Source organism: Fulmarus glacialis, unplaced genomic scaffold (assembly GCF_000690835.1).
Source record: "Fulmarus glacialis isolate BGI_N327 unplaced genomic scaffold, ASM69083v1 scaffold7331, whole genome shotgun sequence".
NCBI classification, from domain to species: Eukaryota; Metazoa; Chordata; class Aves; order Procellariiformes; family Procellariidae; genus Fulmarus; species Fulmarus glacialis.
This window is the reverse complement of record NW_009194612.1, coordinates 7,143-32,425: the sequence shown is the minus strand read 5'-3', so window position 1 is coordinate 32,425 and position 25,283 is coordinate 7,143. Positions and strand designations below refer to the sequence as shown.

Here is a 25,283-nt window from a genome sequence, read left to right as displayed (position 1 = left end):
ATCATACCCCATAGACTCACACTGACATCATTTTGAAAACTTTGAGAGGATGCTTTGTACTATTTAAAGGAAATTAAGCCTAAGTATAAACATTATTGAAATTATGCTACTCTCGTTCTCCCCTCATTACCCCAGTGTAAATTAGAAGACGTTTTAATGAAACCCATGGAGTAAAATAAGTTTAGTTCAGGCCTGTTCATTTAAAAGAATAATCTTAAGTCTTAATTCAAGCAAGATCTGATAAAATAATCTGTCTCTAGATACTTTCCAAATGTAATTTTCTTGGTTACGCGTGTAGCTCTGTTGATTTAAAAAACAGGGAATGGAGGTAGGAGGCAGTTTCCAAATCTCTGCATCTTACTTTAGGACATCTGTGACTGTTTTCATAATTTTGGTGTTGCCCTAAAATGTTCATATGTAAGACTGTGGAATACAAATCTTGAAACTTCTGTGTTCTTTGTCTGTTAGATCTTATCTAAAAACACATGGACTAAGGTTTCCAGCATACCTAAGAACCACAAAACATAAGGAATCTGAAGCACTCTATAGGCAGCCAACCAGTATCTTGGGCTACTTGTGCTTTGCACAGGTTTTCTGAAGTATCTTAGAGAATCCTGACAGTTCTTGTGAATAAAATCAGTCAGTGATGGTTGCAGGAATGTTATCTGAATATTGCCAGCTCACGGACATTTTTATTGTAAGCCCTTTATCTCTGTTATAGGTGCTAGTAACCAAAAGATTCTTCTTTGAGATAATTTTTCCATAAAAGCTATAGCTATGCCACTTCCAGTGATAAGTCAATGTAAGCAGTTATACTGCAGGATGGAGTTGGCAGTGTGCTTACTGCTTGGGATCTTAGGTTTCTTAGATAATGTTTATTCCCTTATTGTGTTATTTAATTCCAATTTACATGAAACTAAAAATTTTTTGTATTTGGACTGTACCACATAAGTAAAGGCATATTGTAATCTCAAAAGAAATTGAGCTGGAATTTGACAACAGTGAGAACATTGTGTTGCTGAAAGAGATGAGGATCAATTTTTTTTGTGAATTGACATTAGAGTGAGGCTGTAGGATAATTCTAGTGCAGAGACTTGCTGGCACTCAGGACTAGGATGGAGAGATAGTGTGAAAAAGAGTGAAATAAAATATACAAATGATGCATTTTTCAAAGACAACTGCTGTACAGGTAAAAAAGCCCATGTAAACCCGGACTGAAATTAATCAAAAGTGGTTGTTAGCATGAGTGTATAATACAATGGTACTCAGTATAATTAAGTATTTTTAAATATCAATTGTTAACTACTATCAGTTCACCAGACACATGACAAATAATAGAGGAAATATGGACATATGCATATCATGACCTTTAATCTTAAATGTTGGTTAGCTCGTGGTTTTTACCTTACCATGCTCTGCCTACAGGGTTTATGAATCTAGGAGGGCATTTTTGAAAAGAGGAAAAGGACACCTAGTTGAATGGAGCTGTAGAGATAGAACTGTATAAATTTGAAAAAAAAAAAAAAGTCTTTTTCTCTTCTTAACTATTCTGTCCATTATTTGTCCTTTTGTCCATGTACCCTTCTTTATATGCATGACATACCCCGGATGAGGCAGGAGTGGCATTGGTCTGGAGCCCAGAGTTCCTTACTGCTTACGATGAGTAGTGAGGGTGTAAGGTGCTTAATGCAATGTGGTGCTCTCCTGCAACTCATCAAGGGAACGAGGTGGAGCCTGGAGCGGTGGAAACATTCCTGCCAGAGAGAGCACGAGTGGGAGGAGATGGGATTACAGCTCCTGCTGCACTGCACCGTGGGGGGAAGCAATCGGAGGCCAAGCCTTCACTCCATGGTCCAGAACTTTTTGGAAGAGAGTCAGACTAGAAGATCTGTTTCAGTACATTGGGAATTAATTTACATCTCTATAGAGCTAGATTATGCTACATACATTTTTGGGCAAATTAACCAAGTTACTTTTAGGGTGTGAGTTAGCAGCATGTCAACTACTCTACAACAAGTGTTCACGTGCAGTCTTTCACCTTAAGGTAAATGTTAAGCAATAGTCCCTACTGGACTGGTACTAAAATTATATTGCACCTATTTGAGGAATATTCTGGCCTCAGAATACCAGAGAGCTAGGAGGCTGGGACGAGAACAGTTCCCTGTTTTTTCCTCCTTTCCATTTTGGAGTACTGGATTGCCATGGGGCACTTGTAAAGAAAAGGCTTGCGCCCTTCTCCATTTCTATACTTGTTCCTTTTTGCTTCCATTCTTTGGCAGATTTTAATTTTCTCTCCTCTATAATGCAGAATGCAGATTTCCCTAAAGCTTGTGAGTTGTGGAGAGTGAAGGAAAAAAACATCCTGTAGAGGAAAGATGGAGGAAGAATGGATGGATTAAATTATTGAAATGTAACCAGCCCTTAAACATGATACATGTACCTCAGTGGTGTTTACTAGTTCCTGTTGCTATTAGAATAGATTTTGTAAGCAATATCCTCAATGTAGCCTCATTTTAATCAGTCTTTTTCATAAAGAATAGTATAAAGGAATAGTTTCCTTCTAACAGACCATATTGTTAAATATATTTAATGATAAGACCAGACAATAACATGTAACCTTTTGAATTAGTCAGAATAAAGACCCAATTAATTTCTTTACATCTCTATTCTAGGATCACTAAGCAACCAAGGACAAATGGCTTTATGTCTGTCTGCTATATTGTATTGCTTTTAAAAGCTTTTTAAAAGAACATTAGTTCTTTGCACAGGAATAAATGGATTGTGAGCATATTACAGCTCCTCTTGAATCATTTCTGGGTTTTGGCACATGATCTCCCCAGGCCGGTGTAGTCACATGGCTGGGGCTTCCCCAGTTTTAAATTTCTCACTTTAATTAAACTTCATAGTTATCATCATTGCAATGCATCGTGTTCGTGTTGTTCTTTTGTGTTTGGTTTTTTTTTTTTTTTTTTTTTAATAAGCTGCAGTCACAGTGAGATAGGAGCTTAGCGCACGTTGAATCTGTGCAGAATAGTTGGTGTATCTTTGGGCACATGTAGATGGCTAGATAATTATAAGCACAGACCAATTTAATCTGCAAGTGTTCAGTGAGGAGTCGTGATAATGCATGTGTTAGTCTTAAAAACTGCTTTTAATTTCAACCATAGCTATCCTCTGACTGGTTTCCATCAGTTATTGGAAACTGTACTTTCTAATGGTGATGTTTTATCCACATATATTCAAAGATCCTATCTTTGAATAGCTGGCAAGCCAGTACACAGAAGAAATGGAAAAAATAAGTCTTGTTATGCCCAGCCTAGAGACTTGAAGTATAGAATTACAGTATATTTACTTGCTGAAGGTCGTGCAAAAGTATGTCTTAGAGCTTATAATTAAACCTACAGCTCTCTCATAAATTCGAGGAAGTGAAATGGTATTATAGTCATTGTATATTATTTACTCCTATGGGTTGGATCAGACACCCCTGCACTGTCAGTCCTGAAAGTAATGCCATGAAGAGGTGAAAAGTCTGAGTAATAAAGGCATTATTGAACTTTTCATCAAAAAAATTCTAGGCAACTTCTGCACCTGAAAGTGTGCAGATTATTCTGAGAATGTCCAGAAAAATACAAATCTAACGGGCATTCTTTTGTTGGGGCCCTCACTGCAGAGCGCTTTGTAGGGTTTTTCTTTGAGTGTTATTGTTGCTTTCCTGGAAAAAAGATGTAATGAAATAACTTCCTATGTAAATTCCAAAGGCAATGTCATCTCACTATAGCACAGATTGAAGGCGATACAGAGATGCTGCTAGGTGCAGCAGTGGACATTATGGTTGTGAGAACTTCCCTTGGTACAGCAGCAAGCTTTTCGTGGTGGATATCTAAGCCCAGAAACACAGCAAGAGCTGTTGCCATCACCTTCAAGTTCAGTATAACAGTTCTTCCATGGTGATGGTTACTTGTGACATAATTGAGCTTGTGGAAATCAAATATGTGGATACAGGAAGAGAGAAATAATCTTTCTCAAAAATCTCTTCAAACTAAAGATAAGTCTGAATGGAAATTGAAAATAGGGTCATGCCTACCCTTTCAGGTATCTGTGCTTGAAACAATGGCTCTGTGCTCTGGCTTAAACCCAGAGACAAATTTTTCTCTGTTTCCAATGATCAAACAGAAACGATATCTTTTGTTCCGTCCTAGGAGCATACAGTCTTCGTGGTCTCTATCTCACAGCTAAGACATATGGCATGTTGCCATTGTGCAGGCCTCCTTTCTCCAGTCTATAAAACACCTCAGGCTATTGTCTTTCCTTTAGGTTACTTGATAGTGTCAAACCAAATGAGGCAGGTACTAATACCAAATGAGCTCATAGACTGCAGAAAATTATCTGAAGTCAAGACACTGGTTGTGCTGATCTGTGCAGAAGACTCTACAGTGTCAATATTTTTTAGTCCTTCACAAAGATGATTCTGCAAACATAAAATACATGGCATTCAGTTCCTTGTAATCTGTTAAGGCGTCTGGAGATTTTTAGTTTCCGTTAGTTTTCATTACACAAGCAAGTGAAAAAGTTCTAACTATCCTTTGTGAGATTTTCACTTGTCCTGAACATCCTTTTTTGTTTCTTTTTCTCATGCATTTAATGGATTGTGGTGTTTGTCTGCCTCCTTGTGATTTTCTTTATAACTGCAATCTTGATGGGTTTGGTGGGTTTGTTTTTGTGGGGGGTTTTTTTGCATAGGCCATGCTGAGCAATTTAATTGTATTGTGATGACTCTAGGCATGCCATTTTTAATTTATTTCTCAGAAATGCATACGAGTGATGCCCTTGAGAGACTCATTAATGAACAGATGAGCGTGATCCCATACTTTGTCATAATTTTTTCTTCGTGAAAGTGATAGCGGATGCTGTCATACCTTCCCGTTGCTGACTAGGTTTTTAATCTTGTGACTCAGTAAGACATTATACTGTCCTAAAAGTGACTTCATTTTGTGCATGGCTTTTTGCTACTCCAGGCAGGAATATTTTCTATTTTAAGTAATGTAAATTTGTAGCATGGGATGCGCAGCTATGAAAAGTAGCTGTTTCACTGAAAAAGGGATGAAAATAAATGGTTAGAATCAGAGCCAACTGTAAAAAAATCCTGAAATTTGGGAACTCTGAATGAATTATTTTGTTATATGTCTGTTTAAAGGTTAGGACAGAGTGGTGGTATTTTTGCAAGTCTTTGGTTTGCAGTACAAGAAAACGGGGTAGTTCTGTTTTATAACTTTATTAATATTATAAGTTCTGGTTTTATTCTGCAGTGAAATCTGCAGGACTTAACCAAGATCAGGTCCCTTATGTTAGACATTGTAAAAACTCATACTAAAAGCTGGTTCTGTTTAGGTTTTCAGATTATCAGATTAGACAAAGTAAGTGGAAGGGTAGTGAAAGAAAAAAGAGTGTGTTCATGGAATTAATTTCTTAAGGTCATGGAGGAGGTCAGTCATGCAAACTGGAATAACGGCCAATCATACATCCAGTTCTTGACCCATCCTGTCTCACTGACCTGCTCAGACCTGAGGTCTGTAGAAGCTCAGAACGTCAGCTAGGAAAAATGTTTAAAAGCACCAATTGTTGGCATTCTGCTTTAATGTAGGGGTTTGCCGTTTGGGTTTTTTCTTCCAAAGTATTATGACTTTGGACTTAACACATTAAACTGAAATACTAACAGACAACTTGAGGACGTTGTTGTACCTATCTCAGCTGAAATTCATTTTGAATGTTGGGTAAATCAAAATACCTTAAACATAATTTTAAAATTTATGGGTCATGATTTTTTACCACTAAGGGAGCTGGCAGCATCTTGATTTCAATAGGAGGCAAAAGATGGGCATACTATTTTTCAACACAACATGGTTTCAACTGGAAGAAAATCCAGACATGCAAGCGGGAAAGGAATGAGAGGACCAGAATTATGGGGAGCAGTGTGAATTGCCTTTAGATGCTAGTGGTTTAAACCAGCCGCTAGTGAATCAAAGTCTTTGTGAAATGCAGCTTGAACTCCTATTGTTTGAGGTAAGGTAAGAGATTTCACCTTCTGGCTCTGAGTAATTTGTGTTAATGAACACTTTATATCAGTATCTCTGTGTGATAGGAAAAATATGATTACAGATACTGAAAGCTTTATTTCAGCAAAAATATGTTCAGCTACTTTACTCAAATGTTTTTCTGCTCAAGGACATTCCAATCTCCACAATATGCCTGACTGATTGTCATATGCTTTAAGTGGAATGAATAACTTCTGATAATTAAATTTCCCTTCTTTTTCCTCTACACTTGTGAGAAACCGCATTCGACTTTGTTGCTTTTCTGTACTTAGGGTAAGCTCCTGCTGCAACACTGCTTCTGAAAACATCCTTTTAGGTTTACTTACTTTTTGGTCAGAGCCTGTCTTGTCCACTGAGGAAAATAGTGGTTTGAGGAAAATGGCCTACAGTCACTTTTGTGACAAATATTATAAAGATCACAACTGCAGGAAATCTATTGCTGGGTCTGCTGTACTAGTATCCCTGAGGATATGGATGCACAAAAAAGGAAGCAAATTAAACATTTTAACTCCAGCTTCTGCATCAATCATGCATACACTTGAAAGTAGCTGTTTGAAGCAATTTGGAATGTTAATAAAAATCCAGGGAGAGTTAAGGAACCTACAGGTTGCAGCAGTTGGATGCATGTGGTAAGTCAAATCAGTCTGTGCTAGGCTTATAACATCTCTGTGTCACTTATCACATGCACATCACTTCCATAGGCAGGCAGTGAGAAGAATTCTGTAGATGAAGGTGGGTTTTTTTATTTGGTTGCGGGAAATATTTTCTTTCATTTGGCTGTTTTGAGGCTGTTATGCAGGAAATTAGGAGAGACAGAATGAGTCTTGAGAAAATAGCTAGAAAACAGATGGCACTTTAGGGTTCAAAAGAACATTTTCATGTACTTCTGCAATGCTATAACACGAGCGTGTTCACATGCAACCCACGCACATTTGCATGGTGAAATCCTAGATTCACTGAATTCAGTGGCAAAATCTAAATGGACGATCACTCTGTGCATGAATAAACTCTGTAAATTACTTAATATCCTTAAAGGAATGTAAATTTGGAGAATCTTTATAGTCTGCGTAAAATTAATTCCTTTTGTACTTACAGAAGGTTCTGTTTTAAATTTGTGCAGTTTATAAGCGTAACTCATATTTTTATTTCTCATTAGATATTGCCTCTCTAACTCATTCTGAGTAGTATCTCACTGCTCCAATATATAATTTCAGTGGTATTCCTTGAGGGGTAAAAACTTACTTAACTTTAGAAAGTGAGGCAGAATTGTCCCCTTAGCTATTTGTTTTTAAGAGAGACTTTTGAAGGCTCAAAATGCTGTTAGAAACATTAACTACCTACAATTAAGAAAATTAATTTTTTTTAGTATTATTATTATTATTCTTCAAAGGTAAGAGTAAAGCTTTTTTTTTCTTTTTAAGCAATCACTCATAGATTTATTTTGGCAGCCTCATGCTTATGTTTTTGAAATAGTTTTTCTGAAAGACAGTCTTCCCTCCCCCCATTATTTGATCTTGGTACATCTGGTTTTTCATGTCTCCATCCAGAGATGGCACTTGCCAGTTTACGCTTTCTCTTTCACTTAACCTCGTAAACTCTGCCTGATTTCTTTTTCTGTATTTAATCTGGTTGCCATATCATCTCTTCTGCTGAGCGTTGCATAAAATATTTCTTATGAGTCAGTGCTGTAGTGAGAAGCAACTAGATTTCTGTTAAACATCCCACATTTCAGTTGATAGGGAATAGGTCTGCTTGGCTGGCCCACGCATAAATGTCTGGAGGGGAAGCAACAAGAAAGTGTCACCCTCATCGCCCTCATAGTCAACCAGGTGCAGGGTCTCACCCAAAGTGCTTGGAAATGCACAGTCCCTTTACCTACACATGCCATTCTGAACATGACTCCCACATCTAATTAATTCTCCTTGGCATTATTCCTCCTTGTCCAACAAATAAAAGCCTCCACTGGTCAGAAATTCACTTGTCTCTTAATGAATAAACAAGCGTGTTTACTTCTGTCTGCATCTGAGTCACTTCTCGCGCACAAAGTGCTCGCCTACGTAGGATGCTTTTTTCAAACAGCAATTGAGGTCTAGTGTTAATTAGACACCAAACATGTACTATTCCCAAATTCTATAAAATTGTGTCAGACAGAAACTGAAAGTAAGGTTTGAGGGAAAGTTTAATCAAGAGTGAGAATCCCAAATGTCCAAACTCTCATGTTATTTATATCGGTACGCATCCAAGATGTATCTTGATTTCAGTTAGTTAGGCAGGAATACTTTGAGTAATTATTTCAATGAGTCTGCTATATTCTGAAAACAGAAATAAAGACTTTCATTAAGTGCAACATTTGTGCTACAGACAATACTTTAATTTGACCTTCCCCAGTGCTTTCCCTTTGTAAAAATGTTTTATGCAACTTTGCCTTTTCATTAACCTCCAGAGGTCAACAGGCTGTTGATGTTAAGGTGCCTATGCCATGCAGGATTTAAATGGCTGAGGTTTCACCCTCTAAGCCAATTCCTGGCTTCTTCAGGTAGTGAAGTGGCTAAACTCCTGTTCTGTTACAATCTAGAGCTTTGCAAATGAGGCTGGCTCCCTGCGTGTGTATTCAATCCAGAGCTGAACCAGTGGAACAGGCAATTTTCTTCATTAGTTTCCATCCACGTGCATTAGTGTTTTATGCCATTATACCAAGCATATTCACTTCATCTCTTGCCAAGAACAGAGGGAGGAGGTTGCATTTTTGCAATGTGAAAGGGGAAAAATTCCATTTTCCTTGCTTGATTATTTCTTTTGCAGAAGGTGAGATGTTATTTCATGGATTCTAAGTATCTTTAATGGTAGAGTGACTGCAGAAATGCTGCTCCTCCAGCTGGGACCTCTACACTAATCAACTGTTTGTTCCTCAATGTCTCAGGCTTAATGAGATCTTTCCATTCACTTCACTGTGCAAGTGGACCTTTCTTCTTTCCTACCCCATTCCTATAAAGTTCTCAGTTCCCCTGATACTGCCTTGCATATGTGTCTTTGTATGCATCTCAGGTCCTGATGTCAGGTATCACATGCAATTCTCTTTATCATTGCTCCATAGTTTCAATCTCTGCCGTCTCTTCAGATGACAGGGTGTCAGCTAAAAATCATCTTTATGCTAAATCCCATAATTTATGAGACAGTGTTGTCAGTCACACTTCCAGTTTGTCCTTTGAGTTATTACATTTGTCTTTCAGTAGTTTCAGTAATTACTGTTAGTTGCCCTGAGATATCCCTCTCCATCCTTTACTATTCCATGTCTTGCATCAATTCAGGGTTTCAGTGTGCTGTTTGATTCTAGCATCCTATTTATTCTGTTCTCTTAGACACCCTGTGTCTTCATGCTTAAATATATGTCTCCTGGCTTCTTTCGGACCTTTATAAACTGCCCACTTTGAGCAGCTGTTTGTTATAAACCAGGATGTAGCTAAGAAGCCATCTCCACTTTTCCACATATGTACCTCAACCAGGGGAAAGCTCTAGGAACAATTTATAAACCCTTTCCTTTTGGTATTGGGTTTCTAACCCGATTACATGCTAGTTTGCTGAGCTGTGATTAAATCTAAATTAATTTTTGTTTTCATTTCATATTGCTGTGATGCTTGGTAAGAAGAATTTGCCTCCTGCATAAACAATAACAGAGGAGCAGGTTTTAGCTCTATGTAAGGGTGAAAGGGAGAGACTTGAGATAGTTGTTCGCACTATCCCTGGATTTTTAAAGGATTATACAAGTTCCACTTGCCTTCCTCTTAAGGGGAATTTACAGTCATGCATGAACTATATGTCACTTAAGCAGTGTTAAAGCGTTTTAACTTTCTTCAGCAGGTGACCAGGTAATATAGGTCATACCGACAAAGTATGTTAATATATGAAGCCTTTGTATTCGAGCTACAGCAGTCAGATTTCAGTCGAATCACTGGACACTTATTTTTGTGCCTCAGATGTCTTCAGTTCTCAGTTGCATCATCAGCCCTGTGCTGAAAATGTGACATCTTATAACAGTGTTTCATAAGCACTATAAAGAAAGAGTTCTGACTGATAAGGTAGTTTAACAACTTGGGTAAGTATTGGAAAAATAAATTAAAAGTTGTGAGGTGGAAATCTCAGATGAGGTTCCAAGATCCTCTAGCAGGAACTTGCAAATGGAATAAAGAAGGTTTGAAAAGAAACTGAGTCCCAAGAGGCATGGGTGTTCTCATTTCAGGTCAGCTTTACTTGCCCTCCTTTCGCTTAAGTTTTTCACAGAGAAGAGTATTTTTGCAAGTGGAAGCAGTTGCCGAATGGACAGCTGATGAATGGTCAGTAAATGTCAGCCTAGAAAAAGGAGAAATCAACATGCCAGCAAAATGACTGACAGATCGATTAAGTAAGGATGAGTTGGGTGAAAGCAATTCACTTCATATTCTAAAAGAAGAGATCTCTCCGCAGTGTGATTTAGTGAAGTAAAAAAGTTGATGTCCTTATGCATCTTTTCATAGCAATATAGGAGATGAAAAGGAGGATGAGAGGGCTGCTTTGTAAGAGTGGATTTAATTAATGAAGGCCATGGTGGGTATGGTTTTAAAGCCCTTATCCTTGGGGCTTTTTCAGAAAAGAAAAAAAAACCCCAAACTTATTTTAGCAAAAGGGTCAGGTTCAGATTTCAGAAAAACATGACCCAAAATACATTTTGAAGAACTGGATAAATTGGATAAGTTCCCATTGACTTCAGTAGGATCAGTCACTTAATGAAAATGTTGTGTAACTGGTCTCATTCGGTTTTATTAGATTTCATTATGTTTCCTCTGAGACATTTTGGTGCATTGGTTAGTTAATCTGCTAGGAGACCAGAAGTTAACTTAGGTACCTCACATGGATCATTTTAATACCAATGTTCAAGTATTTTGAAGCTTGCAAGCATTATGCTGTAAGTATTGCTAGTGAGCCTTCTGGTTTTGTGGCAAGGTAATAATGCTTCATCATGTTTCAAAAACCTCTCCCTTTGCCACTTAAAGACTGGCATTTTCGTGTTGATGCGGTACAATCTTAAAAGTCAACTTCTATTATCACAGAAAACCCTGTGAGCAAGGGAGGATACATAAATAACACAGTCCAATAACTTAATACCTGTAATGGCCACGTTTACTACACAGTATTGAAGAACAAAAATCAGATACAGCTCTGGCTTCCAAAACTTCCTCAGTCAGACTGGCAAAGGCCTGAACTGGCAGCATCATTTTGAGGAATAAGAGTTCAGGCTAGCCAAGTCTCTGATCTTTTCCTTAACATCATCAAAAAGAAGACATGATTTACAATTGGGGAACGGCTCTCAGCTTTGAGACCACCAGCCATTTTACAAAATCCACAAAGAATTACATGTTTCAGGTCAGATTTGAATCAGCAAAGTAGAAGTAAGAAAATCTCTACATACTCTCTACCCAAATTCACTACATTCTGTGCCAAGTTTTCAATTTACTAATTACCAGTTCAATCCTTTCTTCAAAAAAAAAAAAAAGAAAAAAGAGGAGTATCAATCTCATTGATGTTAAACTTTTTTTCTTATTGGAAGTCATTTTAGTTTGGCTTTTTTTTTCAATGACAAATGGAAACAGATACAATGTCCTACTAATTTTGGAGAAGGAATAGGAGAGGAAAGTGTGTCTCTTACTGAGTAGGCTTCCAAAATTTGGAGATTGGATCTTCACTTTATTTATATACTTAAACATTTCCATTTCTACTTTATTGCAAAAATCTGTTAATAGATTTAAGTGTGAAACAACAGGTGATACCTATTTAAATTAGTACTATACTACACTAATACTATATTATAATGATAAATTATAGTACATAATATTATATTGTATGTTAATCTATAAGCTGCTATCACTTTACAAATGCAGAAGAACTTCTACATAATTTTTGAGGCTCAACTATGTAATAAAAAACTGACAAATGTCTGGGTAGGAAAGACAGTCTAACAAAACCACAGTTATAAGATGAATTCAAAATAATTTTTCCCTTCATAGCATAGCGACTGTTGGAGGTGTCTGTTGATTGCCCACTAAACCTTGTTTAACTCTATTAATGTGAGTCTGATGTGTGTATCTGAAGCATTTGGAGTTGAATATGGTAAATGGTACCAAAATATGTCATTGTACCCTAATCCTTATTTGTTGTGTGATGATGCTTTTGGGCACCAGGCTCAGATCAGGGATCCTGCCATATATATAGTGAAAGATAGCGTTTGTCTTAAAGATGTCACTATGTGTAATATATCGCATCACTAACATTCCTTCTTTTATCTTTAGCACTCTAATGTAAATAAGAGTTCTTGCCTAGGAGAATGTATGGGAATTAGTACTCAGCTCAGAAGGCCTCACTTACTAGATTTTAAACTTCAAAACAGATAAGGATAAGCTTAAAACCACTGTCTTTACTGTGGCTGACGTCCTAAATGGAAGTCCCGTCTGCAGAGAGGTACGACTATAGTCCTCTCTGATGAATTATGTTTGACTGAGTGAAGTGATAGCCAAATTTTGAAAAGGAGAAAAGCAGATACTTACACCTGCCATTTTCTCTTTCATACTTCTCATGTTTAAATTGCTTTTTGGGTATTTACATGTGCAAATGATTATTTAGATGCCTTTTTGTATTTGCATGCACAAATGTTCTTTTGATCTGAAACAAACTTTGAAAAAATGACTCAATGAATTATAGGAGGCTTCTGATCTATATTTAGTGTAAGGCCTGGTCTATATATGCTTTGAAGGCTCTATTGGTGCGAGCCTTATGGCTGCCTCACCTGGAAAATCTATCAGGCCTCAGTGTATCGGCAGTCCTGAAAATCATTTCAGCTGGAACTACACTGATACAATTTTTTGTGTCACCTATTTAAGTTGATGCTTCTTTTAGTTCCCCCTGCCCATAGACATGGAGAATGTAAGTGTGGTGGTGTTGCTGAAGCAGTTGGGAACTTCATTAGGTTCTACATGAAAACTGAGCTCCTTGTTCAGTGAGAAGTATCACTTGACACAAAGCAATAAAGGTTATTCTGCCCAAAAATGGAGATTCAGGGATTCTGATGAATGTCTCCATTCTGGTTTATTTTCCACCATTAATATTTACTATAAAGTCAGGAATGTTTGCATTTGATTTGTTTCAGGACTATAGACTTGAAACAATGTAGCTTATAAATCACTTACAAAGTATCATTCCATCCCATTCTTTGTTTATACAACATCGTGTAAGAGATTGTTTCAATAAACTGAGTGGATACCTGGTAATGTGTTTGATACAGCCCAAGATATAACATTAAAATAAAATTCTTTATAATTCAGAAAGTGTGTTAATTCTAAAACCCAACTCTAGCACAGCTAGAAATATTGTGACAAGCAATTAGTGTGCACTCTTGAGATCTTTTTTTCAAGCTGAGCTTTTTTATAATGCTTTTTCCAGCTAAGTGAGATTCATTTAGTGTGATTTACTACATATAAATCCCTGAAAATGAGAGGGAGATGTTAATCCAGCAAGCTGTCTATTTTCCATGTCATTATCGTGGTGTCTGCAGAGAGGGGAAGTGCAAGCTCCTTTATTGGGGTTTTAGAACGACAACACAGAAACTCAGTGGAGGTCCCTAAACAAATCCATATGTTATGACTGGTGTGATACAAGTTGCATCATTTGGAACTGTTAAAACCAGCAGACATAATCCAAAACAGTTTTGTATAATACTGTATCAAGAGAGGGGCTAGGCGAAATGTGACTTAATGAGGGATGACAAGGAAAAATGAGGAGTGCATTCTTCCTGTTTTTCAGGTGGAGAAAGATTTTTTTTTTTTTTTTCTTTTTTTCCTTAATGCAATCAGATCATAGGATAATTCAGGTTGGAAGGGACTAATATACTGTTGCCTGCCAAAATACACATTAATATACTGTAAGTAGATTACTTCAGTGTGGATGAATAATTAATATCTGGAATTGGCTACATAATTTGCACTTTTTCAGATTTGCAGAGTTGAGGTTTAATTTAAATTCCTTAGATGTGCACTTAGGCACGTAAGTGAGTTCTTAAAAGTCTAAAATAAGCTTTATGTTTTATCAGACTCAAACTTTTCTCCAAGAAGGCAACACACAAATTCGATGACAAAAGGAGAATGAAAGCCAAGAAAAGGAATAGTTGGAGGGAAGCTTTCTAGCTTTCCAGCTGGAAGCTGGTTTTCTTCCATATCCTCTTGGGAATTGCTCCCGTGATCCCTTGTGTCCATAAGGGTCAACTCTATGTATGCAGCAGCAGTAATGCCTCTCACAAAATGTATGCTACAGTGGCTGTAAACTTTTTAAAACAGGAATGTATCTAAATCTAACCTGACTGGTGTTTAAATCTGATGGTACTCCAGGATTTTGCTATAAATTTTACAATGAACTCTAGAGATGAAGTTGCATAATCTCTGCTAACAAGGCATTTTTAACGTCTGTCATTATGTGGCTTGCAGCGATTAATCAGGCGACTATTACACATTCCTGATGGTGTTTTCAGGTCATGAATTCTCAGGGAAGTAGAAAAACTCCATATAGCAACAGTTACCTACAATTTCTGAAAATTCATTTCCCCATTTGAATGTATTTAGAAGACTTGGTGTAAATGCCTGCTGCCGCCTACCACTGCATTTACTGCATGGGCACGTACTGGAATTGAATAAACTGTCAATATGGTAACGTTAATGATTATGGAAATACAAGGTTGCTAAACAACACTATTAAGTACCGCTAATCCGTGATCCACAGGGCAGCACTGCAGCTCTTTTTCTTTGGTCCAAGCCCTTGCACTTGCTCACGTCAGCTCTCCTCAAAACCTCCATGGAACATGTAGGAATCCTAACACCAGTCTGCTCCTGGCTTGCCCCATCAGAGACCAGCCACTCTCAGCATGGGCTGCACATCTGTGTAGTTTCCCTCAATTTCTTTTTTTATCAAACGCATTATCAAACGCACCAATTGTCAGACCTTTATCAGACCAATGGTCAGGGCCCGTTCAGCTCTCCTCAGTGTCCTCTTCTTGGCCAGCCCCCAGTCATGACCTGTTTGGATGGAGTATTAGCACTACCTGTTAACATGAACTTTTGTGTGTTTTGGTGACTGTCAGGGACGTTGAACTAGTATCATCGGAGCTTCTGTGAAGGCATACAGCTAGACAGGCTTCTCTGCACATTGCCAGTCTTTCAGAGTCTTCTCAGGGCCCCACCTGGCTCCACATTAAATGGCAGATGTGAGAATTTTCAATGGCCACCTACAAGAGGACCTAGGTAACTGCAAAGCATTGGAATTGCTGGGGAACTTGAGGACTAATTTTGCTGGCTTTAGAGCTTTACCATTAAAAGTTTTTGCCATGAGAAGGAATAAAATTTTGACACTTGATGACACGAGCCTTGTTCTCTGAAGCAATAGTGTCTCAAGTCCTCAAATAATACTTTTTCCTCTTCCATATACATACGCACACCAAATTCCAAGAAGACTTCACCTTCTGTCAGCCACACACGCAGCCACAGGCTGCAAGTTCTCTCCTAACATCTTTAAGGCCACAACTAGGAAGATACTGAGGGAGACCACGGTCTCTTTTATGGAAGAGATGTCCTACTCCATGAAAATGTCCACAGGAGCTATGCTCCGTGGAACAATTTGTCATTACTTGACAATACCATATTCTAGATACAGGCTCAGAGACTCACTGCGGAAGGCTGGTAGCCCAGATCTGGGTCCTATTCCTGGTCCAAGTTTTGTACCCTGCTCTCACCTTTTTACTAAGAACAGTTAGTGAATACTGAGATTTGAGAAAGCCTTTTTTTTTGTATAGACAGGAGGGTAGATCATCAATGTAAATGGTACAGACAAGCTGGAGCAAAATGATTCCTAAGTAGCATCAGCTGGGCTTGCAGCAAAATCATAAAGTAGAGGTGCCATGTCTGAGTGTACCCTGTGTGTGTGTGCTTACCTCAGGCCTCGAAGCCTGCAGTGACGGCGGTGACATGTTCCAGCTTGCTATGGGTAGTAGTCTGACACAGTAATGTGGATAAGTCTTAGCAACACTGCGATTTCCTTAGTGTTGACCTGTGATGTCTCTGGGGTCAGCGTGAAAATATATGGGCTGAACACCTCTCAAAGAAGGTCCCCTAAATGCTAAGATAAGAGAAACAAGGGTTATATCTACTGATGACAATGAGTCTAAGTGGCTCATATTCAGTAAAAATTAATTGATACGTATTCAATTCTTCTCTTTCCCAATCTCATTAACGCTTCACTTTTGGAGTGCAACATTTTCTTTGCACAGCCACTGGTGTGATGCACTGTGTTATTTTGCCAAACACTGTTGGATTTTATAGTCAATATTCTCTCAGCAGGTAGCCTACATCGTTTCTGAAGTTGGCCTAAAATCACACCAACTAATTCCAGACTATGATTTGCTTTAGGTTGCTGCGTTTGGCTTACAGAGCCCAGCCCAAGTTCCTTTCGAGTCAGTAGGATTCTTTCCGTTGGCTTTTGCAGTACTTGGATCAGATCCAAGTGTGTAATTCCTCCCCCCGCTTCCCCTCCCCTCCCTGAACTATTCTTCAGATTAGATTATAACTTTCTTAAAGAATAACAATATTGCGCCAGATTTTCAGTTTCTATAAAACAGAATAGATTTGTTTCAAGTCAGTAAAAGTATGCTCATTTACATGAGCTTAACATCTTTACATACAGCCTAACATCTCTTTAATAAGCCATAAAGCTCTCTCAACTTATTTATGTGAAAACCAGAACCGTTTAGACTATATTACACTTTGATGCCAAAGTCCTATGCAGTGACAGCTTAGTTCACCTAACTTTTATTGACTATTTTTCATGTTCTCTCTTGATACAGCCGTAATGCATACCAAAACAATCTGTAATTCCTCCTCTGTGATGCTATTGTCTGGTCATCTGGTTTCTCATATGTTTGCTTCACTATAGATTCAACCATTCTAACTTAAACACAGATTCTAGAGGGAACAGCTTTAGTGACAGCCCTGCTTCAGACACAACAGAAATAATGAAGATTTATGGCAATTGTAAACATATGTTGGATTTTATTTTACAGAAAAGGTTTTCTCAGTTTCAATTGGCTGGATAGCAGTGTGAAAATAGATGGATGTAATGAAATTATTTACATTGAGAACTGACAAACTTTATTTGTAGAGTCCAGCTTTCTCAGAGATCTCATGCAATGGAAAAGCTGAATTGGGTGGATCATAAAAATCTCAAAAGTTTTATCTTCAGGTGAAGTGTATGTTGGGGAGGAAACTGCTTTTTCAGTTAGAAAGTAAAGCAAGTTTGAGTTTGGGGGTTTGGGGTGTGGGGGGGTGTTTTGTTTTGTTGAGAAATCCTTTCTACTTCTGTGAACCTGGAGCAATTCTGAAGCCAGCAGAATTATTCTGGATTTGTGCTGATGTTACTAAAATCAAAATATGGCTGTAGGAGTAAAGTGATGCTTTTGTGGCACGGCACAGCATGAACAATGACTATATTTAGGATGTAGGAAAACCCAGTGTCTATAGAAAGTAAGCATCCAATGAATTTTATAATGGTATAATAGTACAAAGAGAAAGAAAAAAGAGGGGAAAGACAGAAGATGTACATTTAACCTGAACATCAGGAAATAACATACCAGCAGTAGGTTTTATTTGTCTGCACAGTAGTCCCTAAGGGAAATTGAACCAAATATCCTTTTTGCTAACTTTCCATTCCCAGCTCTTAATCAAAAGTCCAGATACTAGCTGCTCTTGGAACGGGAACCCCCCGTGACAATATGTGGAAGCTGAAATTCAGCAACGGTTAACTCCTTCCCACACCAGCATCACATGTTGTAGTGGACTGAAGTTGGGCTTGAAATGCCTTTATATGAAAAGTTTTTGGGGCATTTCTCAAATGCTTTTTAGACATTCAAAGAGGAGGAATTTGCTAAATAAAATTCTGTAGATTCTCTTGTCTCAAGGCTGTGTCACCATTTGAACTGCAGTTTTCAAACTTGATGTAAAAAACATTTGCTTCTTTCATGATATATTGTCCAGACTAAAGACTTGATTCAAATCTCATACTGCTGAAGGCTGGTCATGCCATTGTCAGTGCAAAATGAAGTCTTGAAACTAAAATACAAAGCTGGAGAGAAAAGAGAAAAAGTGTGATTGGCGAAGATGTGAGTCTGATTCTGCTTTCTTATCCATGTAAATCTAGAGAAAAACCTCACTTGTGTATAGCTATTGCAGAGGCTAACACTCCTACAACCCTGAGCAACAGCACAGACAGTCTCAGTAGCTGAGAGATGTTAATTAAACTAAGAGTACTTGAGTGTGCTCTCATTAGGATGGATCAGAAGTAACTTTATTTTTCAGTATCTGTAAAGCTGAATTGACTTCCCACTGTGTTTCACATAAAAACCAAAATGCAGGAGCAAAAGCAATTATTTCCCTTGCATTAAAATGTTTTAAATGAAAACTTTCAAACAAGATTTCATCTGCAGCTGCTTATTCAAATGAAGAGTTCGATTCCCTATGAACTTACCCTGATTTTCAAACTTCAGAAAGTTGTACAGCTTTCCATGCTTTCTTCACTCCAGGTGAATCTGTCTCCTCATGTAACAGAAGTCAAACAACGGATTTTTAGGCTGAGGTGGGGTGTTTGTTGGTTGGAGTTTTTTTTAAGAGTTACATTTTTGCCTTTTTATTATCTGTGATTTTGTTTGATGGAGAATTTTTCTTGTTTTGTTGTCTACGCTATCTGTACTAATCTGAACCGTGCTGTGTTACAAAAGGCTTATGTGCCACGTAAGTCTCAACTGCAAATACTGTCAGCCCTCGTGGGAGTTTTGGACATGTAGAAGAGCCCATATACACATCACAGCCATAAATCCAAATGACATTACCCCGACTACGTTAAACATCTTCTAGCATGCCTTTTACAGGGCCAATTTTTAATTTCTGGCGCTACGGCTAAATGATGTTTAGCATTTCATGAGATGTACTAATCAAAGCGTTTTTCAATGTCTGATTTATGATGTGGCTTCTATAGAATAAGCTGCTTTACGGTACCTCACTGGTATTTATTTGACTCTTCTGCATGGAGAACCGGAGGAGAGAAATTAGTGAAACTGCCAACTGAACTCACAGGTGCAGACATGGGAGAAGTTACATTGGTATTTGGTGCAAATTTTGAGTTTAGGCAGAAAATGAGTGTGGATCTGGAGGATATACATTAGAGATAGGTACCTAATTTGGCAGTTAGATACCCCTCTCAACCTGAAATTCCTTTGTAGGTCAAGCCCCAGGGTTTGTGGAATAAAGACAGCAAGCGTAAGCAGTACTGAGCTTTTCCGCTAGTAAGAGCCTGGGGACTTTCCTTGTATTTGCTTTCACAAACTCAGCATAAATTCAGGTACCTCCAAACAGTTCCAGATACATTATTTCTGATGTCTCTCATGAAACTAATTTAATTACAACATTAGTCTGTTTTAGTTAGAACGATGTCTCTCATGAAACTAATTTAATTACATTAGTCTGTTTTAGTTAGAATGTATGTCAGCAATATTAAATCGTTAAACTAAATGGTACTTTGTTTTCTTCAATAACTTTTTTGATATTTTAGGAGATAGAGGAGATTGTTTTGGTTGCTTGCTCCATACTACTCCCTTTATATAGATCCCTATCCTATAAAGAAAAGACAGTTTCAAGACATATAAAATGGTGTCCTTACTAGCACATTTTCAAAAAATTAATCTGAAAAACATTCATATTCCCTAACATGTTTATACTAAACACATGAAGAACAGGATCACTCGGTGCTACAGGACTAGAAAAACATGAAAAAGCATTGCTTACATAAAATACGAAAATCTTTAGTTTTAAATACTATCTCATTTTCTTACAGTTTTTTTAATTTACTTACTAAATTAAAATAAAAACCATTCTACTATTTCTTTTCCTTTCCTTTTATTATAAAGCAGACTCCTAACACACGTCTGTGACTTTTAATTAAAGTAAGCACAGCTTTTTCCAGTACAAAAAATGTGATTTCCCAGTGAATGGTTCCCTCTCAAGAGTTTTTGGGTTTTTTCCCTGTATATGTAATTTCAGATGCTGCACAACAAACATGTGATGGTTCGTGTTGGAGGAGGATGGGAGACTTTTGCAGGTTACTTACTGAAGCATGACCCGTGCCGAATGTTGCAGATCTCCCGAGTGGATGGGAAAACTTCTCCAATCCAGAGCAAGTCTCCAACCCTCAGGGACATGAATCCAGACAATTATCTGGTTGTTTCTGCCCATTACAAAACCAAGAAGGAGATTAAGTGAAATAAGCTTCTCATGTGATTGGGACTCTATGTACGTAGGTCCAAATTATTTTCTCAAGTGTAGTAAATTTAGTTTATGCTTTAAAAGGACTTTGGAAAATTTAAGACAGACTGGAAATGGCAACCCATTTTGAAGATCTTTGAATTGTAGAACTATTTATTTCTAGTACTGTATCTTTTATAGCAAATTACCCTTGATAGGCTAATTACTACAATCAGATAAGAAATAGACATATATTTTTAGCCAAATTATTACTCTTTAATATGTGAATGTATACTTAGAGTTACATAAAGGAGTGGATCCTGTTAATGGAAGAAAATACACAATACAATATATTTGTATGAAAATCTTATTACATTGAATCCTTGACTGTTAGGCTAGTTGAAAAATATATATGCAGGTGGAAAATGAATATTTGTGGAAATTATTTGGTAATGCCTCTTGAAATGAAATAAAAATTGACTATTTTTATGGGTTGCAAGATTTTCTTAACCAGTAGAATATGAAGACTTATTGCATACCAAGCGAATTCCCAAAGCGATTACTTTAAAAAAACAAAAAGCCCAAGAAAAAACCCCCCACACCTTCTACTCTTTAAAGCTAAAGACAATGCTCAGTGCTAGATCTGTACGTAGATCCTTCCTGTTTTTTCAAAGTTGCCCAATATAGAAGCCCGGGGGAGTTGAGAGGTTGCCCCTTCCTCTGGCAGACAATAGAGACGGCCGGTTGTACGAGCGGGGTGATGTACTGCAACCCATGAGGGGAAGCAGTAAAAGATGCTCAGGCCTTTGACCCAAGGAGGAGCGTCAGAAGACGCTAGTCCCTCCTGAGCCACCACAAAACACCACACTGTTCTTGAATCTGAGCTTTTCCTTCCCCTTATTTTTAATTTTCTTGGTCATGCCAAATGTGAAATATTCATTACCCTGTCAGTAGAGTGATTCACATTCTTGTAAATCATTCACACACCTCTAAAATAGCTAAAGGCATAGGGGGGCTTAGTTCATTATTTTGGCTACTTTTCTATGTTTATATTTGGTAATTTATGTGCCTTGTAACGTCCTAGAAAAATCATTTTATAGGATTATTTCACTGACTGTATAAATTTGAGCAGAACTCAGTTGTTTCATTACAAATGAAATAAAATTTTTTAAAATACTCATACATTTTGAAAGTCTTATTTATTAATTGTAATCTGTGTTCCTGCTCTTTGCTGCTACTGACTGGATGCCTACAATATACAGTACTGCTTGCTAACCTAATAGTGAGCTACACAGTGAACGGGGCAAGCATTCACTTACTACAGATAGCAGAGAAATACCCGGATTTTATTGTAAATTAATTTTCCTTTGCAGGGAAAGAAAAAAATCGAAAGCCTTCTTGAAATAATTTTTTAAGTACCAACTGGTATTTTTCTGTATTTTTTTAAGTTTAATTTTAAAACATAGCCTTATGATCTGTTCCTGTGGTCTTTAAAATTAACAGCAAAATATCTACTGGCTATCAAGGGTCAAGACCTTCTTCTTTCATGTTCCATGCCTTATTAAGATCACCACTTTGTGTCTCATTTCTGGGGAACCATTCTACCACACTGTCTAAAAATATCTGCTAAATACAGTTAACAATTGCTTGGTGCACCATAGGAAGTAGCAGTACAATTCCAAACATGTTTTTAGAAAGAAAAATTGTATCCTTTTATTCTTACTTTGAGACATTTTCTAGGAAGATTAAACATATACTCAAGCAGTAAATCCTTTGAAAAGCCATATGAAGACCAAATTCTCATAGAAGGAATGTATGTAGCCCTTATGGGAGCAGAGAACAGACCATAAGCAACATTATTTAAAAAAAATGCAGCACAGCTGAAAAAAATCACAATCTTAATATATAGAATCATAGAATCATTAAGGTTGGAAAAGACTTCTAAGATCATCAAGTCCAACCGTTAACCCAACACCACCATGCCCTCTAAACCATGTCCCTAAGTGCCACATCTCCCCGTCTTTTAAATACTTCCAGGGATGGCGACTCCCCCACTTCCCTGGGCAGCCTGTTCCAAGGCCTGACCACTCTTTCAGTGAAGAAATTTTTCCTAATGTCCAGTCTAAACCTCCCTTGGCGCAACTTGAGGCCATTTCCTCTCGTCTTATCACTAGTTACTTGGGAGAAGAGACCGACCCCCACCTCGCTACAACCTCCTTTCAGGGAGTTGTAGAGCGCGATGAGGGCTCCCCTCAGCCTCCTCTTCTCCAGGCTAAACAACCCCAGTTCCCTCAGCCGCTCCTCATCAGACTTGTGCTCCAGGCCCTTCACCAGCTTCGTTGCCCTTCTCTGGACACGCTCCAGCACCTCAATGGCCTTCTTGTAGTGAGGGGCCCAAAACTGAACACAGGATTCGAGGTGCGGCCTCACCAGGGCCGAGTACAGGGGCACGATCACCTCCCTCCTCCTGCTGGCCACACTATTGCTGATACAGGCCAGGATGCCATTGGCCTTCTTGGCCACCTGGGCCCACTGCCGGCTCATGTTCAGCCGGCTGTCAACCAGCACCCCCAGGTCCTTTTATATGCACCAAGACATCTGTTTTCAAATGAACAGAAAAAAAAAAAAAATCTCTTGTGAAAGTGTCAGATGTTTATTTTGAAATAATGGTTACTTTTTTAAAGATAAATAGTTGTATTTCCATCATCCAAGATTAAGTTTGCATTACTATTATGTTTTTTCTTTAAAATATTGGAAGGTGTTTACATGTTAATAAATCAAGAGCAGATAATTATAAAAAAAAGTATTCTTAAGTTTATTTTAGTATTAAATAATCCTGGTAAAGCCAAACCAAGATTTTAAATCAAACATGAACTGCTTTATGTGCTTGGATTGTAGCTATCAAAATAGTCCTTTTTGATTCAGGGTACTCAAACATCTTAAAAAAAAAAAATCATCACATTCAAACACTTCCTGGCTTAAAATTTCAACTTAGCCAGTTCCAGAATGGGAGACCTATAAAGGACTTCTTAAAAGTATTGCCACTACCACCTAATCTGTGTAAAAAGCTTGCAGGTGGGACTTACTGCATTTGATGCACCTGGCATGGGTGTGGATAGCAGAGGAGGAAATTAAAGCAGGAGCATCAACAAAGCAAACAAAACCATGCAGTAAGCTAGCTAACTCCAGAGGAAGGGGTTGGGAGCAACTTATTCAGAAGGTAAGTGTTGCTAATCTGGTACATGGTATTTTTGTAGTGTACTAGATCCTACAGCAATGTAGGGGTTGGGGCGTCTGTTAGGAGTCTAAGGCTCAATTTACAAAACTAAAGCTGAGAAGCAAAATCTTGCTGAAAGATGTATGGCCCTTGTTGCAGTGATGGGGGCAGAACAGACTTCACGTAGAAGGTATTTGGGGAGAAAAAAACCTATTGTTTGGCTAGCTATAGTGGGTGATACTTGAAGTTTTTATGCCAAAATCTATGGTATTAATTTATCTAGTGTAGATTTCTAGAAGGCTGAACTGAATGGTGGAATACCAACAGGGAAGACCTGCAGCTCTTCTCTTGTCCCCCAGGTGAGGGAGGGTCTGCTGAGGCTGTGGAATAGTTTCTTGTTAAAAGGGTGGGAGATGAGATGCTGACATGTCAACATTCCATGGCAGATGATCGTAAGGAAGAGTGCCATGTAGTGATTTTAGCTTACTCTATCGCTGTATAACTCAGCTGAATCTGAGCGCTGAGGAGGCTGAAAGTCCTAAAAAGTTGAACTGATGAGCTGCAATGAAGCCTCTTCTTGAAGTCCTCGTCGGGTCATAGAACAAACCCCCGGGGAGCTCCTGCTGACTGTGAATAAGTAACTGTGCTAAAGCTCAAGATGGCTAAATTATGTACGATTACTTTTAAAAACCATTATTATTGTATAATGTCAAATAAGCATGCTGGAAGCAATTCAGAATTAGTTTGGAAATGTAACTGTAACATCTGTTATTGCTCGTTACAGGAGATACCCTCTGTCACCTTGCTGTTCATTTATTACCTGGAGTTTTTTTTCCAAGCCGAATTATTTACAAAACTGATTGTGGATAGGCTTTTTTCCTTGTCTTTATTATAGCGATAATTGCTCCTTCCTTTGCATTACCACCTTTTTTCTAAAAGCAATTTAGAAATGATACGTAAAAACTATGGAAACTAGTTCAAAGGCTGTTGGTGGGGATGAGTGAAATAGGGAGGTGTCAATATATGTGTGTGGGAAGGTATAGCAAGTTTCTTATAACTGAAGACCCAGCACTGAATTCATTATGTGTGTTCATTTTAGATGAGCTGTTTGCCACACCACGCTGTTACAGAAGCATCTGCTAGAGACGCTTCCAAGGCTTTGGTTCTTTTTGGGCTTATTTGTACTGCCTCGTTGGCTGCTAATACGCAGTACCTGACAGGGAAGGAGGTAGACTGCTTTTTCTTTGCTCTGTGTCTCCTACTTTCTTAGCCTGTGGTATGTTAGGAATCTAAAGTAAGGTGAAACAGACATGTGGGATCATGCGAACGTTTATGGGGCTGGAAAGGTTTTTCCATCCCAGTCCAACTGCTGGCACCGCTTGTGCCTGATGAGCTGTGTCCCAACGATTTAGTCCATCATCGTGCCAAATCCACATGCTGAAGTCATCTGTTTTCCTAAGGGCCCGCAGCAGTGCTACCCGCCCTTGTGGAAACGCAGCTTCTGTGTCCTCCCAAAGCGCGGGGAGTTCTGCCCCAAACACTCTCTCCCTGGCATAATCTGTGTATTCTAATGATATGCAGGAGCAGATGGTTTCATTTTCTGTTGCTGCAACAAAGATG

General features: G+C 38.2%; 1 protein-coding gene across 1 annotated transcript in view; it reads left to right on the top strand.

Moving 5' to 3' along the window:
- Positions 1 to 20,990, top strand: part of LOC104084095 (growth arrest-specific protein 2-like) — a gene marked incomplete at its 5' end in the record, with an annotated part of 43,993 nt that extends 23,003 nt beyond the window's left edge. The window contains one exon of the mRNA XM_009587815.1: positions 20,246 to 20,990. Coding sequence (XP_009586110.1) covers positions 20,246 to 20,464 — 219 coding nt within the window. The remainder of the gene's footprint in view (positions 1 to 20,245) is intronic.
- Positions 20,991 to 25,283: the final 4,293 nt, after the last annotated feature.